This window comes from Ambystoma mexicanum, chromosome 5p (genome assembly GCF_040938575.1).
Source record: "Ambystoma mexicanum isolate Mex_15411 chromosome 5p, UKY_AmexF1_1, whole genome shotgun sequence".
Lineage (NCBI taxonomy): Eukaryota > Metazoa > Chordata > Amphibia > Caudata > Ambystomatidae > Ambystoma > Ambystoma mexicanum.
The window spans coordinates 1,308,908,935-1,308,925,897 of NC_090930.1; the positions used below are offsets into that span (position 1 = coordinate 1,308,908,935).

Consider the following 16,963-nt stretch of genomic DNA (forward strand, 5'->3'; position numbering starts at 1 on the left):
ATAGAGGAACTTTTTTCCACACCCAGCTTGCATGATGTTAGAAGCATGTTATGTTCACTCAGGTTGGTATTTTTCACCTCAAAGGAACTACATGTGTCATACATAACTTGCGTGAGAATAATATTATCAATGATAGAAGACTAAGCCCACCTTTTCCAAGTTGCTTTTTTGTGCAGATCCCCAGTCACATTGCCATTGACAATCAACAAGTTCCACTCTTGACACAAAGCTCTCCAATTTTTCCTGTTAATGGTGTTTTGACATTCATCATTTTTACAGTTATTCAAACAATGCATGTTTAGGATAACATGGGAGCCCAGTATTTCCGAAATTTCATTCAGGAATATGTCTAATTCCACTACTGTGGGGTTCCAATATAGATTTAGGAAGAACACACATAGCTTCTTTCCATTTTTATCTGTCTCAATAGAGATAGCCAAAATACCAGGAAAATCCTCCAACCATATAGTCGTAGATTTAATTCTAGAATTTCTAGTGGCTAACTACAAGCCTCCCGATGGTCACCCCCATTAGATTTGAAGGCTGGTTGCTGGATAACTGTGTAAACCATCTACCCATATTTCAGTGGAGAGACATGTTTTCTGAAAAAGGACTATATCACTACTGTCAAAGATGTGATTTTGTTGTTCATTTTTCATGAAGCTGTTGAATCCTCATTTATTTCAGACATGTAAGTGAATTTAATTTGATATGTTATGTTATGTAAAGTGCATTTCAATAGCACTTTATGTACCATTTGTATGATCTCAAAGCGCTGTTGGTTGAACGCCTTCTGGGACCGCAGCCCATTTCAGTTGAAAGAGTAGTGTAGCATATAGTGCTTGGGTGCACTTGGTATGTGAGCAACCAGAGTGTTTTTCGCGGGTTGTCAGTATTCTAATGCAAAGTGTGGTGCGGTGGATGTGGGCGATCTGTGTAATGTGTGCAGCAAGGAGGGTGGTTTCTGAGTCTACATTCTTGCTTCCGTGAGGCATGTGTTGGAGAATATGTGTGCTGCTGGGCTGGTTTCTTCATGGAGTATGGCTGCATTCCACCAGGTTGATGAGGTGTTTTATGAACGATGTAGGTATGTGTGCATTAAGGCCAAATTGATCGAGGGGTGTAGCTGCGTTCTATTGTTTGTTGATGTAAAGAGGAGAGTGAGCATAATGGTATGAATGTCTGTGGTTATCGTGGGTGGCTCTTAGTGGTGAGGGTATGATCATTTATTTTGGATGGGCAGTCCTTTCTGAGAAGCTCTGTGGTTGTACCTGGAGGCTCATTTGCAGGGTCCTTGCAGGGATTTTGAGTTGGGTTCTTGGCTGCTTCTTGGGATATTATGCAGTGATGTTTTGTTTCAGCTTAGTGCTTATTCTCACAGGACAATGGCCATAAGGGGATGGGTATATGGCCATGGGCGGTCCTTTTTGAGACGCTTTGTAATTGTACTTGGAGGGCCCATCTTCAGGGTGAGTGTGGGTATTTTGGGTTAGATTGTTGGGTGCACATTGGGATATTCTACGATAATGTTTTGTTCTTGTCATTGCTATTGTGCTTTCAGGCTCTGCAGTAGTGGCTCTGTGGTCGATTCCCGGTAGCTAGAGGATGACACGGGTTGGCAGATCATGGTTGAATGACCATGGTTGAAAGACCAGGGAGGCCTGCAACTGTGGTTTTGCAAATGAAATCCCGATGGGTAAATTTGGTAAGAGCAGGCCCAGTCGCAATTGCGATTAGTGAGGCAGATTGCGCTTGGAAGTGCGGCGCTGTGGAGTCTGCAGATTTGGCAGTATGACAGTGGATTGATCTCCTGGGGGGATAGTGCTGTGCTTCCTTAGCCAGTTGATCTGATGGGATGTGGAGGCTCTTCTGATGCTCGTGGGCAAATGGGGTTGGTGGGACTGGGTGGCAAGCGGAGAGGTGGTGACTGAGACTGCCCTGCCTGAGGGGTGGTGGTGGTGGAGCCGGTCAGAGATATTCTTTGTGGGGGCGGAGAGTGGGTGTGGTGGAAGGGGAGTGGAAAGAGTGAGCGGGCGTTGGCTGGCTTGCGTGAGATGAAGGGGGATCGGGGTTAGGAGGGTGAGTTGCGGGTGCTGTTTGTGTGGTGTGTGTGGACAGACAAGTTGTTGAGTGCGGTTTGTGTCTGGAGGGAGTCGTGGGTTTGGGTGTATTGGGAGAGAGGTCGCGTTTGAAGAGGGAGAGCTGGCGGTTGGCTGGTGGGGATGGTATGAAAGTAGTGCTGTGGATGGCGGGGAGGTTGGACCGAGGCAAGTTTGACGAGGCATGAAGAGTTGAGGGTGAGGGGCGGTCAAGGTATCTGAGTTTTGAGCGTTTAGGTGCAAGAGGTGTGTGAGCGAGGGTAGGTGATATAGAGGGGAAGGGGGATGAAACAATGATTATAGAAAGAGCAAAGCATGCAATGCTGAGAGAAGTGAAAGGGGCTGAAAAGGGGTGATCTGGGGATGGAGGGAAAGGGATGCTGAGGAGCGGTGGGAGGGGCACATGAGGAGGGGGTGAGGGCTTCACAGGTGGAGAGGACGGATGGGCAAAAACTGCGGAGTCCGGGCAGGAGGGTGGTGCGAGTGGGATGGTGCTGTCAAGGAGACGACCGGTTATCATGGGTGTTGGGCATGGGCAAGCTGTTTAGGGGGCTCTTGAGTTTCATGGGCGAGTGGCTCATGGTGGGGTGATAATTATTGATCCCTTCTTCCTTTGTCAATTCACTCTTTAAAGTGTCAAACAGCCATGGCCAATTCCCCTGCGCATCATCAATACTTTGTTTTCTTTACTAGTATTTCTTTTTCCAATCTGTGAGTTTTTTGCCTGTTCCCTATGTGTACCACCAGATATATTGTCATTCCTTTGCAACAAGGTCCTTATTTCCCCCCTCTCTTGGTATATAAGGCATCCAAGTTTTAAAAGTTTATTTTGTTCATCCAACAAAGATCTTATAGCAAAGGAAAAATTCCAGTGGTCCTCGATCAGATCTTTTCTAGTCTCTAGTGTCATATGGGAAAATGCAGGGATTTCCCGAAGTACTTTTAGGATATTAGCCCGATTAAGGGCTCTATCCAAATTTAGTTGGAGGAGAAGTTCAAAATAAAGAATACTCTCTTCTTCATTCTTTTTAGTTCTAGGCTCACCCTCCCGAACACTTTAATCTAAGGGGGTTTGGAATTTTTTCTTAGATTGCTCTGTCACCGAATCTTTGTTTAGTTCCATTCCTTTCCATTCCATTCCTTTCAATTGGAGCGAATAATTTGATCAGGCACTCTCTATCTCCTAAGTCCCGCTCTAGAATGGACGGTTGCTCAAAGCATCTTTTATGGCTAGAGTCATTGAGCCTCATTACAAGTGTGGCGGCCACGGAATGAACGGTGCCGGTAAGGGACCAGCACCATTCATTCCGGGCCGCCACATTGCGAGTTCTGCAGTGGGTCCCGCTAAGGACGTCTAGTCTGGCCGGATGTCCTTAGTGGGACCCGCTAGCAGACCAGGATGCTAACTACGGGCCCGTCATTAACGGGCCCGTTGTTAGCATACTCCCCATTCCCATTGAGCCCTATGGGGGCTCAAGTGGGAATGGGGATGTACCGGGTCCCGGTCCCGAGAATGGGAATTACAGGGCCTGCCAAAATCGGCATGGCCCAGTAATTCCCTATTTTCGGGACCCGGACCGGGACCCGGTATGGGGGTAGCCATGCTGCTAAAAGCGGCATGGCTACCTCCATACTCGTAATGAAGCCCATTAACTTGTTTTTGACTCTCCCACATACTTGCTGTTTGTTTATTTGTTGAGGGTTTCCCATAGCCATGGGAATCTGTTTGGGTGCTTTGACATGTTGAAAATTGCAGCCCGTCGTTCTTTTCCTCCTGATTTTTTCCCTTTTTCTGAGTGGGGTTGCTCTATCTCTACAGTCCTTTTATTAATGCAAGATGATTCAATATTCGGCCTACTCGGTTTCTGTAAGTCTATTAGCCTGAGTGTTTGCACATTTTCAAAATCTATTTGCTCTACAGTACCATCTCTGAACTAATGGTCTAAAAGGCCTTATTATTAGACCCCAAACCTCTAGCGATCGTACCAGCCTTATCTCCTGTAAATGGTAAAACCTTTTTCGCTTGGAGGTCCTTAGACTGTTTGGTGGTTAAGCAAATACATTCAAGACATTTCCTTTCTGTTTGGCTAGCCATGTCTGAATGTTGAGAGGTGGATTGCTCAAATGAAACTCCCTTAGTCTTTTCTTGGATAATACTAGAAGCATTGGACCAAATCTCTTCGTCATCTTCTAGGTGGAGATTTCTCAGGAACCTTCTGAGAAATCTCAGAAAGTTAAGCCGTTTTTTCTCCCATTTTAAGATGTTCTCAAACATGTTTGGTTTGCTTTATTTTCACTATGGGGTCTTCTATATGCTCCTCTGAAGTTACCTGATCTTTTTCTTCATTTACAGGATTAGTAGCACTAGTAGCTGTGTTCTTTACTTCTACTTGTTCAAAATGTCTAACTTGAGGATTTTCTATGTGTTCTTCTATTTTAGTCTGCTCTCTATTATCGGATACTGAGTTCTTGGGACTGTGGAATATCCGTGATTCCCACTTGGTTATCACATCTGACTGAGCTGGATTGTTTCTGATAGTTTTACTAACTCATCCTCTGCATGAGCGCGTGTATGAGGGGAGGATAATAATGTACCTCTATGATTTTCTGTAGCTGTTCCGGATAAATTACTCATCTGAAGTGTACCCAGAGAATCTTGCAGGGCCAGTGCATCGACGGGGAATGATTTTTTTGACATTATTTATTGACAGTTTCTAGTCAGCACAGGTGACATGGTTGTGTTTTAGGAAAGGATATTATGTTCACCAGCCTTTGATAATGATATCGTAGGTGCGATTTATATTACTGGAGGTGGACAGTATGGATGTGTAGTATTTTTAAAGAGCGGTATATTGTCTTATTCACTTAGTGGCCCATCGTGCTTTCAAAAATTCAGATTTTCTAAATCAAAGGGGTCAGGTGGAATGGTATATTCCTAAGCCGCCTACGCTGAATGTGTAAGAGGCACTACTTTTAGACTTGGCTACTTAGCGATAACTTGCTATTAGCGAGAGCTGAAAGGTCCAGGACCTGCAATCGCTAGCTCTGTTAATCGCACTGTTACGTTAGTACAGGTTATAAAACAACGCTGCTACTTACAATCAATACAAACCATTAGGGCACAATGAACCTTTTTATCAAGGACTGGCTCATAAGCCCACCATCACTATCTTATTCTGGATGTACTTACAGGTTAGCAAAAATGAAAAGTTAGAGACCAGAGGGCCTAAAATGTTCCAATGCTAATACCCACTGTCACTCCTTCATTTACGGTGTAGGAAGAAAGCCGCTGTTAAAGAGCAGATGCCACTTCAGCCAGGCTGCACTGGCAGGCACTGGTGTAACGGCCACAAATTATCAAATCGCACACAACTAATAGGGTCCAGAGAACAAGTACTCCCAGTCCAGTGAGAAAAAACTAGAGCGAACTACCGAAGGAGTTCAAAGGCCTACGCCCACAGTCACCCCTATGTTCACACCTGACAACAATGAATCGATACAAGAATGTTCAGTACTCAAAATACCATCATAGTTTAGGACTCCCGCAGTCCAGGAATTATAGAACAAATATCTGCAGTCAGGTGGACCCACTGTCAAGGAAGCGAACGGAGGAGCTCAAAGGCATACGCTCAAAGTCACTCAATGCAAAGATGTTTGGTACTAAGAGTACCATCAAAGTACGGGTGTCTCACAGTCAAGGGTCGAAAGAACAAATACCCGCAGTCAGGCAGATCCACAGTCAAGCCAATGAACGAGGGAGCTCCAAGGCTTATGCCCGCAGTCACTCCTATGTTCACTCCTGATAGCAGTGAATTAGTACAAAAATGATCAGTGCTCAAAATACCTCATATATTTGGAGTCCTGCAGTCCAGCCGTCCACCGAACACTGGACACACTGCTCATACACCGCTTGTGCTGGGTGACTGCAGTGTGGTTTCGTAAGGATGTGCTGACTCTGTCAAAAAAACAGCTCCTCCTCCAGCAATAGTCAGCCAGGAAAGCTTCAATGAAAGCAGCCCGCTGCATTGGTAACACTGAACACACTGCTCACATATACTATCATAAGATCATAGCTGAATCCTTATTAGCATTCGCCATTGCAACCTCTTTTTCATTAAAGCAAGGGATGCCAAAGCCCTATACAGGACCTTTATACACTGAGCTTTCATGGTCCATCACTATTAGGGTAGAAAGTGGGGCAGGCACTCCCTGTGCCTAATGCCTTTCCTTGGCTTTAGCTCTAATGTAATCAGAGATGGGTCCATGTGGATCAAATAATTTTGTGCAGGCTCTGCTTGTGGAATGTTGCATATTAACAAGGGTAACATGAGCTGTGAGACCAACAGCACCTAATATCTTTGGGCCCTGGGATACTTTGGGCCATGACGCATTACATATCTGACTAGAGCGAGGTGGTGTTCTGCTATGCTCTTACCCTTGTGTATTATTGTTTTGGATGTGTCTGTACTGAGGCTGCCCCCTCGATGCAGATGTCTTCTGTGAGCTTGATATGCCTAGTGTAGCAGGCAAAATTTGATCTGGTCGCTGTTCTTGCCACTGCCTGTGATCTTTCTCCAATTGATGCTACTTGCATTGCAGCAAAGCATCCTTGCACACTTGCACAGTGTTTCCTTGTGTTGCCTGATGTAAATCCTTCTCCACCAAGACATGTAGATGAAACTTTGCCCCTTTTATTTTGAAATGTGGGTCCAGAAAGGAAATCTATAGGTACTCAATGTTACCTTTGAATGCAACTATCTGTGGATCACCTGCAACGTTGAAAGCAGGTCCCTCACCAACTGTGCCACATCCACACCACCTGCCAAATCACAGGCCAATTCCATGATGGTCAGGCTGAGCTCAAGCAGGTACACCAGAGGGAGAACCTCCCTCTGGGATGAATTGTGATTACTAAATTGCTTGACGGTCTCTTTGAAAGGTCTTAGCATGGAACAGACATTGGAAATCAGCGGCTGACAGTGTTAGAACATGCCTCATCTAGAGCTCTGCTGTGAGTATTGCCATACTATGTGATGCAGTTGCACTGCTCACATAGACTGTTCAGCGAATGCAAAGTAGTGTTCCAATGGGTGGCTACTTAGTTCTTCAGGTTGCTCAGTGGAAACTAGCAGTTGGCACAGTGTATTTTTGCCATAATAAGCCCTGCTGAAATGAGAACTGATCTTTTGGGCCACAGGGCCATTTCTTTCATAGGCTCGTAATTTCTGATAAAGCATGTAGTGAGATGAAGAACATGAGCAAAGCAAGTGATGTGCATTGTCTTGCCATTTCGTAAGGAGACGTAAGGAGACAGGACATTTAATCAATTTTCTGCTGCAACAAAAAAAAACAAATGCAAAATATGTGGTGTTAGCCACTTTGTTTCCATCTCCTCCTCCTTCTCCCAAGTGGCAATTCCTCTGTGGCTTCTAACCTGAAACCCTTGAATGCACAAGGTTTCCAGGTGCCCAACTGCACACACTTGATGCCCCTTAAACTAGTCTAGGACCTCCCTTGGCTTTCGGAGGGCACCAACTATGCTGTGTTGGTCTCATGCAGTGAATGCTCTGACCACTAGATCACATGACTATGGTAAAGAGAAATTTCTTTCCCATGGTCTATTTTAGTACGAACCCTACCGTCACCAACCTTTGAGCGGTGACTGGCTTGCCCAATAAGGTGCCGGAATCCAGGGTTTTCAACTAACCTGTACATCAAGAGATCTTTTGTCAACTTTATAGCCAGGTTAGCATCAGGCAAGTGCTGTTTGTCATGAGATATGTGATATTTTCGACCATGCTCAAGCACTTTAATAACACTGCCCTGGCACAATGGGGATCACTTCTATGCACCACTGTGGTACAGGGGGTAGCATTTGGTGTCCCGCGTATAAGCACTGACACAGCTTCAATATTTTGAGGGACAATTATGCATACAGGGTCTATGGTTCTTGTTTGATGGTGTGCACAGAGATGCACCTCAGGTCATTTGACTTATTCCTATGTCTGTACACGGTGCTGCCTCATATGTGTCCACGTAGATGTGATATCCATGTTGGTCACTGTATTCCCTCAGCACAGTACCTTTCAGCAGCGTGTGCAAGTGGCCAGATTTGGTTGCTGTTTATTCTCTGTAAAGTATTGCCACACTTTTGACTTTTGTAGAGCCCTAGCGCTGCGTTCATGTGGGCATGACAGTACTGGCACTGGGGATGCTGGTAGTGTTCTGGATGCCACATAATGGTGTGATGTGCTTTCCGATCTGCAACAGGAAGGCTGTTTCTGAAAGAGACTGTGTACAGGTGGGAGGCAAGCTTCTGTTAATACTACATCATCTGTATCCGTGGTGGTGTCATTCTTCTCCTGCCCCTCAGTATCTCTGCTCCAACAGCAATGCTTGTTCCCAGCTAGACTCTGATGGAGCATAGTCTTTGCTTTGATCATCATCCATCTTGTCATCAAATTGTCTGATCCAGTGGATGGGGGCGGTGGCGTTAGAGTCCTGGGATTTTAATATTTCTCCTTCTGTTCAAGTACTCTATCTGCTATTCTTCCCTGATAGGTATAGATAAAATCTGCACACTTCCCCCTTACACTCCTAAGGTAGTCAATGGAACTGAAAGTGTAACCTCCCCTTTGTCTCAGTTGGATGCTGATTGTCGTGGTGCACAATCCATGTATTTCTTTGTACTGGTGCATGTACACTAGAGGTAACTTGTGACAGGGAGTGAGGAACATGAGTTGTATGAAACCTTCAATTGACCAGATGCAATTCTGGCCTTCCCATTGGACAGTCCATGCTGCTTTAGGAGTGGAAAAACAATGAGCAGCATACCTCTTCCAGATCCTGACTCATTTGCATGCTGACAAGTTATTCTGGGTGTGTCCAAATATGTGCCACTGATTTCCACAAATCTCAGCGGCTGCCTTCAAACAAAGTCAGGTCAGTGTGACTCTCCACGAAAGCTACCTTCAGGTGTGTGTGGCTCCTCCCACTCCTCGTTCCAGGTATCAACTGATGGCACATGTCTCATCCACTCGCTTCAAGAGATGGGCACTGGTGTGTGTCACCTGCCTCCCTGAATCTCTGCCGCTTCCTCCCAGCAAAATCAACTAGTGTCCCTCTCCTACAAACTGCCGCCAAGACCTCTTGGCTCTTGCTGCTCCTCCTCATGAGTGTCATGCAATGGCGGCGTGTCTCATTCTCTCTTCAAGTGACAGATGCTGACTGTTTTATCACCCACCTCCTCAAGCCTCTGGTGATGGCACTCTTTTAGTTTACCCACCCCAAATCACTGAAGGTGTCACACAGAGCTGCAAAAGCAAAACCAACTCCACCCCCACTGTGCGTGTAGCTCCCAGTCACTCACTACCTCTCACTACCTTCTTCCTACAACTAGCCTAAATGCACTCTAATTTATGAAGACTTCCCTAAATATCCTAAGCCTGCCTCCAGCAGCAACCTCCTGCCTCCTTGAAAGCTGGCAGTTTGTTTCAGGAAAATTCACATAGGCCTTTTGCTCAGTTTACTAACATGATGTACATGTTCATTGCCTAATTCTGAGTGCACTGAATCTGAAGCACACAGTTCATGACGCGACAAGTCGATGTTAATAAGATTTGAACCCGTGACCGGCGAGACTTGCACATCATCCAACCAGCTCACGAAGGAGACAGGCGAGCAGAAATACTGTCCATTTTATGAACCACTTTGATGTGCGAGGTACTGGCTGGCAGCCATTTAAGGAGAGTCGTCAATCCATCAGCAAAATGTCTCCTCGATCTTCACGTTTCCAAATGGCTTAATAAGAGGGATGTTTCTCGGTTCAAACGCAGATCTAAAGTCGGGGCTGGGAGGCAGGTGCTGACATCTGACTCGAATGGTGTAGGCACCGCTTGTAATCACAGGGCCACTGTTGACATGGCTATTTAGTTTGCATCTCTTCCTCGCTATTCAAGACGAAAGTGATTTGCAGACGGGGAACATCCCTTTGTTGAGGCCAAAAGGTAAGAAGAAAATCAGGCACAAGTCCCCTGTGACAGGCTCAGGCTGGCATATTGGGCAATAGGCCGATGACCGAACCAAAAACACAATATGCTGGTGTGGGCCTGTTTTTTTAGTCAAAATGGGCCACTTTTTGGGCCAATTTGGGCCAGTTTGATGAGTAAATTCACTGTGCGGCTGGTCGTTTTGACCAGTGTTGCTGAATAAATATTCTTTAAAATCAATCATAACCATGGGCATTGCTCTCAGAAACCCTCCAGATCGTTTCTGAACCTGCCATTACGGGAGAGGAAGGAACATGGCACTGATGTGTCATGGTATTGGTTTGTAGGGTCAGTGATTTACAGACCCCAGTTAGGGGAACTGCGTACCTATACATCTTCCCTATCTCCTCCAAGACTCTGTTTGATCACTGCAGTGATGTCTTCAGCTGCCCTTGAGTTTTTTTTTGATTGCTGCTGTCAGAAGAGTTTTCTGGTGCCCAAGAATGTGGAAAGCCAACATAGTGTACGCTTGCGTGAAAGGTGAGCTGTGCAGTCATGGCAGGGTGCCAGGCGGCCCTGAGTGTCTCTAGAAATTCACCTAGGTGCTGTATAGTGGATTCTATGGCCCTGGCATGTGGATGGCATGATGTGGTCTATGCCCCTGGTATTGTCGTGCAGTCTTTACCCTGCATACAGGCCGGTTGGGCATGTGTGGCCTGGTGCTTTGGGTGACACGATTTCTGATGGGGCATACTTTGCTGCCTTGGAGGGTGACTATAGCACACCAAGCAAAGAGCATTGTAAAACATTTGAAACATGCCCTGGGAATTAGGGTATTTTGAGTTCTCTGGTTCTCTTGGCCCCTTATGCTTAAACTCATGCCACTCACACTGCTCTCACTTGACCTTCCACACCGATAACCTCAGTCTATCTCTGTTTCCTCAGAAGCCTCGACCATGGAACGTCAAGTAAGGGAACTGATAATATAGCAAACACACAAAATATAGTGTATTTTTTTTAATCGAAGGTCTCTTCCTCCAGACCACTGGTGTGCGCACATTCCACTTGAGAGGGTAGGCCTTTCTGGCAGTGGAGAGATTTCAGGGCTGGAGAGGTACGGTCCCTGGGCGTGAGGCCAAGAATAAGTCTTGCAGTCCTGTTCTGGATTAGTTGCAGTGGGCGGTGAGTAGAGGAAGACAGTTTGAGAAAGAGGCTGTTATAGTAGTACAACCTAGAGAGAACCAGGGCTCTGGAGACAGTGAGCTTCTGGGGGAAAGTGAGAAAAGGAAGAGTACCTCTGAGGAGGTGCAGCTGGCAATGGGCCTTCTTGGTAAGGTCAGTGATTTGAGGAGAGGAGAGAGTGGAGTTGAAGATGACACAAAGGTGTTTTACCTCGCAGGAAGGTGACGAAAGAGGGCCCATGGAGGGTGGCCAGAGTGAGAGAGGCAAAGTGGGAGCAGGGGTCCTGATGAGATGGATCTCTGTCTTACTGGCATTAAGGCAGAGATTGTTGGCAGCGCACCAACCCTAAATCGCGGATACACAGTCTGGAATGTGCGACAGAGGAGAGGAGGCTGTAGGGAGCCTGAAAGAGATCTGTGTTTCATCCGCATAACACTGAATGTTAGAGCAGAAGGTAGAGATTAGTTGGGCCAAAGGGGCCATGTAGAGATTAAAGAGCCAGGGTGAGGGGTTAGAGCCCTGGGAAACACTAAAGGTGAAAATAGAGGTTGCAGAGAGAAAGGACCCAATTTTGACCTTGTGGGCCGGTCCGGGCTGAAAGAGGTCAGCCACTCCAGGGCCTGATCTGTGATGCCCAGGTTCTCACAGAGTTGATTGATAAGGATGGTGTAATTGACTGTGTCGAAAGCAGAACAAAGGTCAAGGAGGATGAGGACAGAAGGGGTGCTTGTTTCGAGATTGAAGAGCAGATCTTCACCGGTGTTCAGGATAGCAGTTTCCATGCCTCTGGCTGCTCTGAAGCCAGACTGGTGGTCATGGAGACAACCAACAGTTTCAGTGTGGAGAGGAACCTGGGGGTGGACAGCTTTTCCAGGAGTTGCCCAGGAAAGGAGTGATAGATATTTGGGGATAGTTAGTCAGACAGGTAGGAATGGCAGAAGGTTTTTTAAGGAGGGGTGCACAAGGGAGTAATTGAGGAGAGAGGGGACACAACAGTGGCGAAAGAGTAATTGCAGAAATCAGCCAAGGCTGGAGCAAAGGTGTCAATTTCGTCATTGATGGTTCTGGAGGAGCAGTGGAGCACCTGTTTGGATGACACTTTCATAGATCGGACTTGTATTGCCACATCGTCAGGTGTATCAGGCGTTAATAGAGAGACAGAGGAGAAAGGAGGAGGAGAGGGAGAGCCAGCCAGAGGGGGGCCGAGTATGGTAGGGGGAGAGGAAGAGGAGAGCAAGGAAAGGATGTCCTGAGTTTTAGTAGTCAAGTAAGAAGCCATAGCTGTACAGAGGGCCTGGGAGGGGACAGAAGAGGTGGAGGCTTCAGAAGGTTTGGCCAGCTCCTTGCAGAGTTAAAGAGTTTGGCCGTGTTGTGAGAGGCCGCAGAGGCATGGGCTTGGATGTGGACTCTCTTCTTGGTCAAGACAGAGAGTCTGTATTTCCTTTGGAGCAGGCGGCGGACCCGTTTGTCAGAGGATGCACCCTCCACTTCATCTCAGCCACCCTGCACTTATGCTTCAGGGCGTCGAAGTCAGAGTCATACCAAGAGTTGCACTTGGAGGTAGGCTTCAGACGGATTCTTATGGCAGGGGCAAGGATGCCCAGAGTGTTGGAAATGACAAGATGCATATTCGAGAGGGTGGTGACAGGGTGTGAGTCAGCTGCAGGATTAGGAGGAGCAAAGAAAGTCGAGGCAAAGACATTCACTGACACACGCTTCATGGGCCAAATGACCAAAAAGGTAGGTGGCAGTGCTCGGGGGGGCTTTGCCTGGGGGACAGAGAGTGTCAGGTGAGCGGAAAGATGAAAGTGGTCAGTCCAAGAGAGAGGGGTAGTGAGAGGGTTAGAGAGATAAATGTCTGAGGAGATGAGAACATTCAAGGTGTGTCCGGCAGTGTGCGTTGGACCAGAGGCTAGAATAGAGAGAGAGAGAGCCGCAGAGGTTGCGGAAGAGCCCAGAGTAGGGATCAGAAGCATGCAGGTGGATGTTGAGGTCTCTGAGGAGGAGAAGTTGAGAGGTAGAGGCAAGGAGAGAAGAAGAGAGGGCAGACCACTCTTAGAGGAAGAGGGAAGCCTGGCGAGGTGGCCTATAGATGGTAGCCACAGTCATAGAAAGGCCAAGAGAGATAAAGAGCCTGCATACCTGGCATTCAAAGGAAGGGCAGGCCTGCAAAGGAATGACAGCAGCAGGGATCCACTCCGGAAAGATGAGAGCTAGCCTCCCTCCACATTGGTTGGTTCTGGGCACAGAGAGGATATTGTAGCCATCAGAGAGGAGACTGTCTCAGTGAGAGTGAGGACATCCAGCTCAAGCTCTTCGAGGAGATATCAGAGGAGTGTTTGATAGTGGAGCGAGAGTTGAGAGTGTCAAACGTGGAGCAGGTTGCCATTTTTGAAAGACTTCTGGGTAGGAGTACAGGCTTGAGGTACACCTTGTGGAAGTGATAGAGGGGCCCGAGAATGGGCAGAGGTGATAGCAGGTGGTGGCAAGGTAGCCATAGAGGAGGAGGAAGGTGCCAGAGAGGAGGCGGAAGAAGTTGGTGGCAGAGGAGCCAGAGAGGTGCCGGTAGGACCAGCAGGAGAAGGAAGGAAGTTGATAAGATGCAGAAGACGCCTATCGAAAAGGAGGAGGTTGGGTGAGGCCCCTGGACCAAGCCAGTGACATTAAGATAGACATTAATGATGGTCTTGGAGGATTGGAAGAAGGCCAAAAGGACCTCCCACTGTGTGCGACCATTAATTAGAGAGGAGGAGATAGGAGAGAGAGCCAAGACCATGTATGGGGTCCATAGGTCTGGTGAGGGAACAACAAAGAGAATGTTGGTGAACGTCTGTCTGGAGGAAGCACTGGTGTAGGTATCAGCGATAGGGAGGCCTGGGTTGCAGACTAGGCTGTCACTCTTGAACTTTTTCCTTCCAGATTTTGTGAGAGGGATAGGATATGCAATAAAATAGCAGTAAGAGAAGATGGGGAAACGGAAAGTACCACGGGGGGTGCTAGCAGGATAGTAGGAGGAGGCAGTGAGAAGGAGAGACACACATCCCAGTGCTGCACAGCACTGGATGCACAGGGGAAGGGGGAGGGTCAGACACAGCTGAACACACAAAAAGAATAGACAGGTGATGCACAACAATAAATTGAACACCAAGCTGGCAGGGACCTAGAAAGTGGGAGAGAGCCTAATGAGACAACACAGCAGCAATACAAAAACACCCAGATTAAACTTTCTGTTTTTAACACCGCAGCAATGCAAATCACCCAAATTCACCTTTCCTAAAAGGAGAAAAAAACACCATGTTTTTAACACAGCAGCAATGCAAAACACCCAGATTCAACTTTCCTAAAAGGGGGAAAAAAAATCACATTTTAAACATAGCATCAATGCAAAACACCCAAATTCAACTTTCCTAAAATTGGAAAAAACACCAAGTTTTTAACACAACAGCAATGCAAAACACCCAGATTCAACTTTCCAGCAATACAAGGACAGTGAATATCAAGGGTAGAGGTTTGGAGAGGCTAAGCAAATAGGTTACTAAGATGCTGTAGTTAGAAAGACTACGAGGAGAGAAAAGGGGGTGGCTGGGTCAGTGTCAAAGGGTGCAGGGAGTACTGTAGTCTCTGGCCCCCTACCTGATTGGTTGCAGCAGATTGTCAGCTGCAGGCTCCTAGCTTCCCCAGCGGACACTGGCAGACAGTATCTGAAGCTCTCTCTGGGAGCCATCCTTTCCCTCGGGATCCTTTGCGGAGGGGTGCGGCCATGACAGGGGCTGCCTATGAGGGCCAGGATGGCCAATGGGAGCAAGGTGGGCAAGAGGGAGGGTGGAGCCCAGCAAGCGGGAAGAGGAGACAAAGAGTGGGGGAGTGGAACGTGCACATGTTACGGCACCAACACTGAATGCATAAAAACAAAATGATTTCAGCGCCTAAGGCAGGCACACACTCACCCCAGCACCGGAGAATGAGACATGGTGCTGGGGGGGGCAGAGAGAGAGAGAGAGAGAGAGAGAGAGAGATAGAGAAACCCTCACTATCTGCATATGAAGTGTTTACGAGACATCCCATGGGCAGTAGGACTAGGGAAATATTATGCCATAAACCTTCTCTGCAATACTCCGCATCCAGATCACTTACACTGATTCTAACCAAATGTACGAATGTGTCCATTAATCATGCAAATGGCCAGTTCCTCAATAAGCTCAGAATGGTTGGCATAGTCAGGACTGTTGTTCTTGCAGATTTGGATGAGGTTAGGTTGATGATCATGAAATCACAGAAGACAGGATCCCCAACATCTCACTCTTGCCAGACGCCTGGATGACACAATTGATGAGGCTTGGAGGGAAGCCATGTGTGATACGCTCCATGCCACTGGGGGATCTTGGGTGGATAGAAATAACCAGCTTCTGATATTCAGGTGCTTGTTGGACTAGGTCCCCCAACTTGGCACCAATCAGCTTCTAAAAGTAAGAAGGCAACTTCAATGGAGGGGCTTCCAGGTGAGTGCATCTGCCATCATTGGCCTCAGTCGTCTTGCAGCAACATTGGAAGAGCCACCATATCTGGTGATTGCAGACTATCGAACGCCACATCAGGCAAAAGCCTCTTTAATGAAAGAAATCTATCAATATAATGATGAAATGGACCATTGACATCTATAATTGTTAAACTGTTTCGGATATGTCAGTGTTAAACCAACTGGGCCACGCTTACAGTAACAGTGACATAAGATTACGGTGTTGCTGCTCTGGTTGAAGTCAGGCATGGCATTTCCTGAGTGAAAGTTTGCATTTCCACACCTTTTGTTTGTTCTTTGATTCTGGGAGAAATTCCCTGATAAAGCACGGTGTAGGTGGTGCATGGTGTGCAGGCGACTGTTCCATATTTCCCACACGTCACAGTACAAACCTATCTTTTCACAGCAGCTTCAAGTTGTGTTCATGTGTCCTTTTGAGTTTATTCTGGAGTGTGTTTGGTCTTTGTTGATCGTCTTTCTTTACTTCTTATCATTTCAGCCCTTCACATGGAGGCAAGTTCTGTGACGGCTCCCCTCGTATGTTCAAACTTTGCAATAGTCAGAACTGCCCCAAAAACAGCGTTGGTTTTCGGGCCCAACAATGTGCAGAGTACAATAGCAAGCCATTCCGAGGATGGTACTACAACTGGAAGCCTTACACCAAAGTAGAAGGTAAACGACCATTCATTCAGCCCAATCTTTTACACTGCACGAGTCCATTATATTGAATTCTATGAATGGGATGTGCATGAGGTTCACGTAGGTATGCAGGGAAGATAGCTGAGGGAGTTAAGCACTCATCTCATACATCCATCCAGCCTGTGATTCACAAGTTTAAATAGTAGCTGGGCCGACCCAGCCTTTCATCGTTCTGATGTCGATTAATTGAATTCCATTAAATTGGGTAATTATAAGCACATATGCAGATCTTAGAAACTGGAGGGATACTGCACATATTGAAACGTGGGGTAGATATCCATGAGAGCTATTGGCTGTCTCCTTTTGCACTCAGGTGGAGAATGACCAGAATCATGAAACTGAAAGTGGTCATCAATGGCGATGCAAGAGCATGTGAGAGTTGATTAAAGAACCAAAACAGTCATCTGAAGCATTCAGTTTGGTGCGAGTGAGGTCATTGTTTTCTCTGCCAGCCTGGTCTTATACCGAGTCAGCAAGGT

At 46.8% G+C, this 16,963-nt stretch overlaps 1 protein-coding gene across 1 annotated transcript in view; it reads left to right on the forward strand.

Annotated features, from left to right (window-relative positions):
- ADAMTS16 (ADAM metallopeptidase with thrombospondin type 1 motif 16) overlaps nucleotides 1-16,963 on the forward strand; it is a 631,464-nt gene that overhangs the window by 326,975 nt on the left and 287,526 nt on the right. The window contains exon 13 of the mRNA XM_069613712.1: nucleotides 16,285-16,457. Coding sequence (XP_069469813.1) covers nucleotides 16,285-16,457 — 173 coding nt within the window. The remainder of the gene's footprint in view (nucleotides 1-16,284; nucleotides 16,458-16,963) is intronic.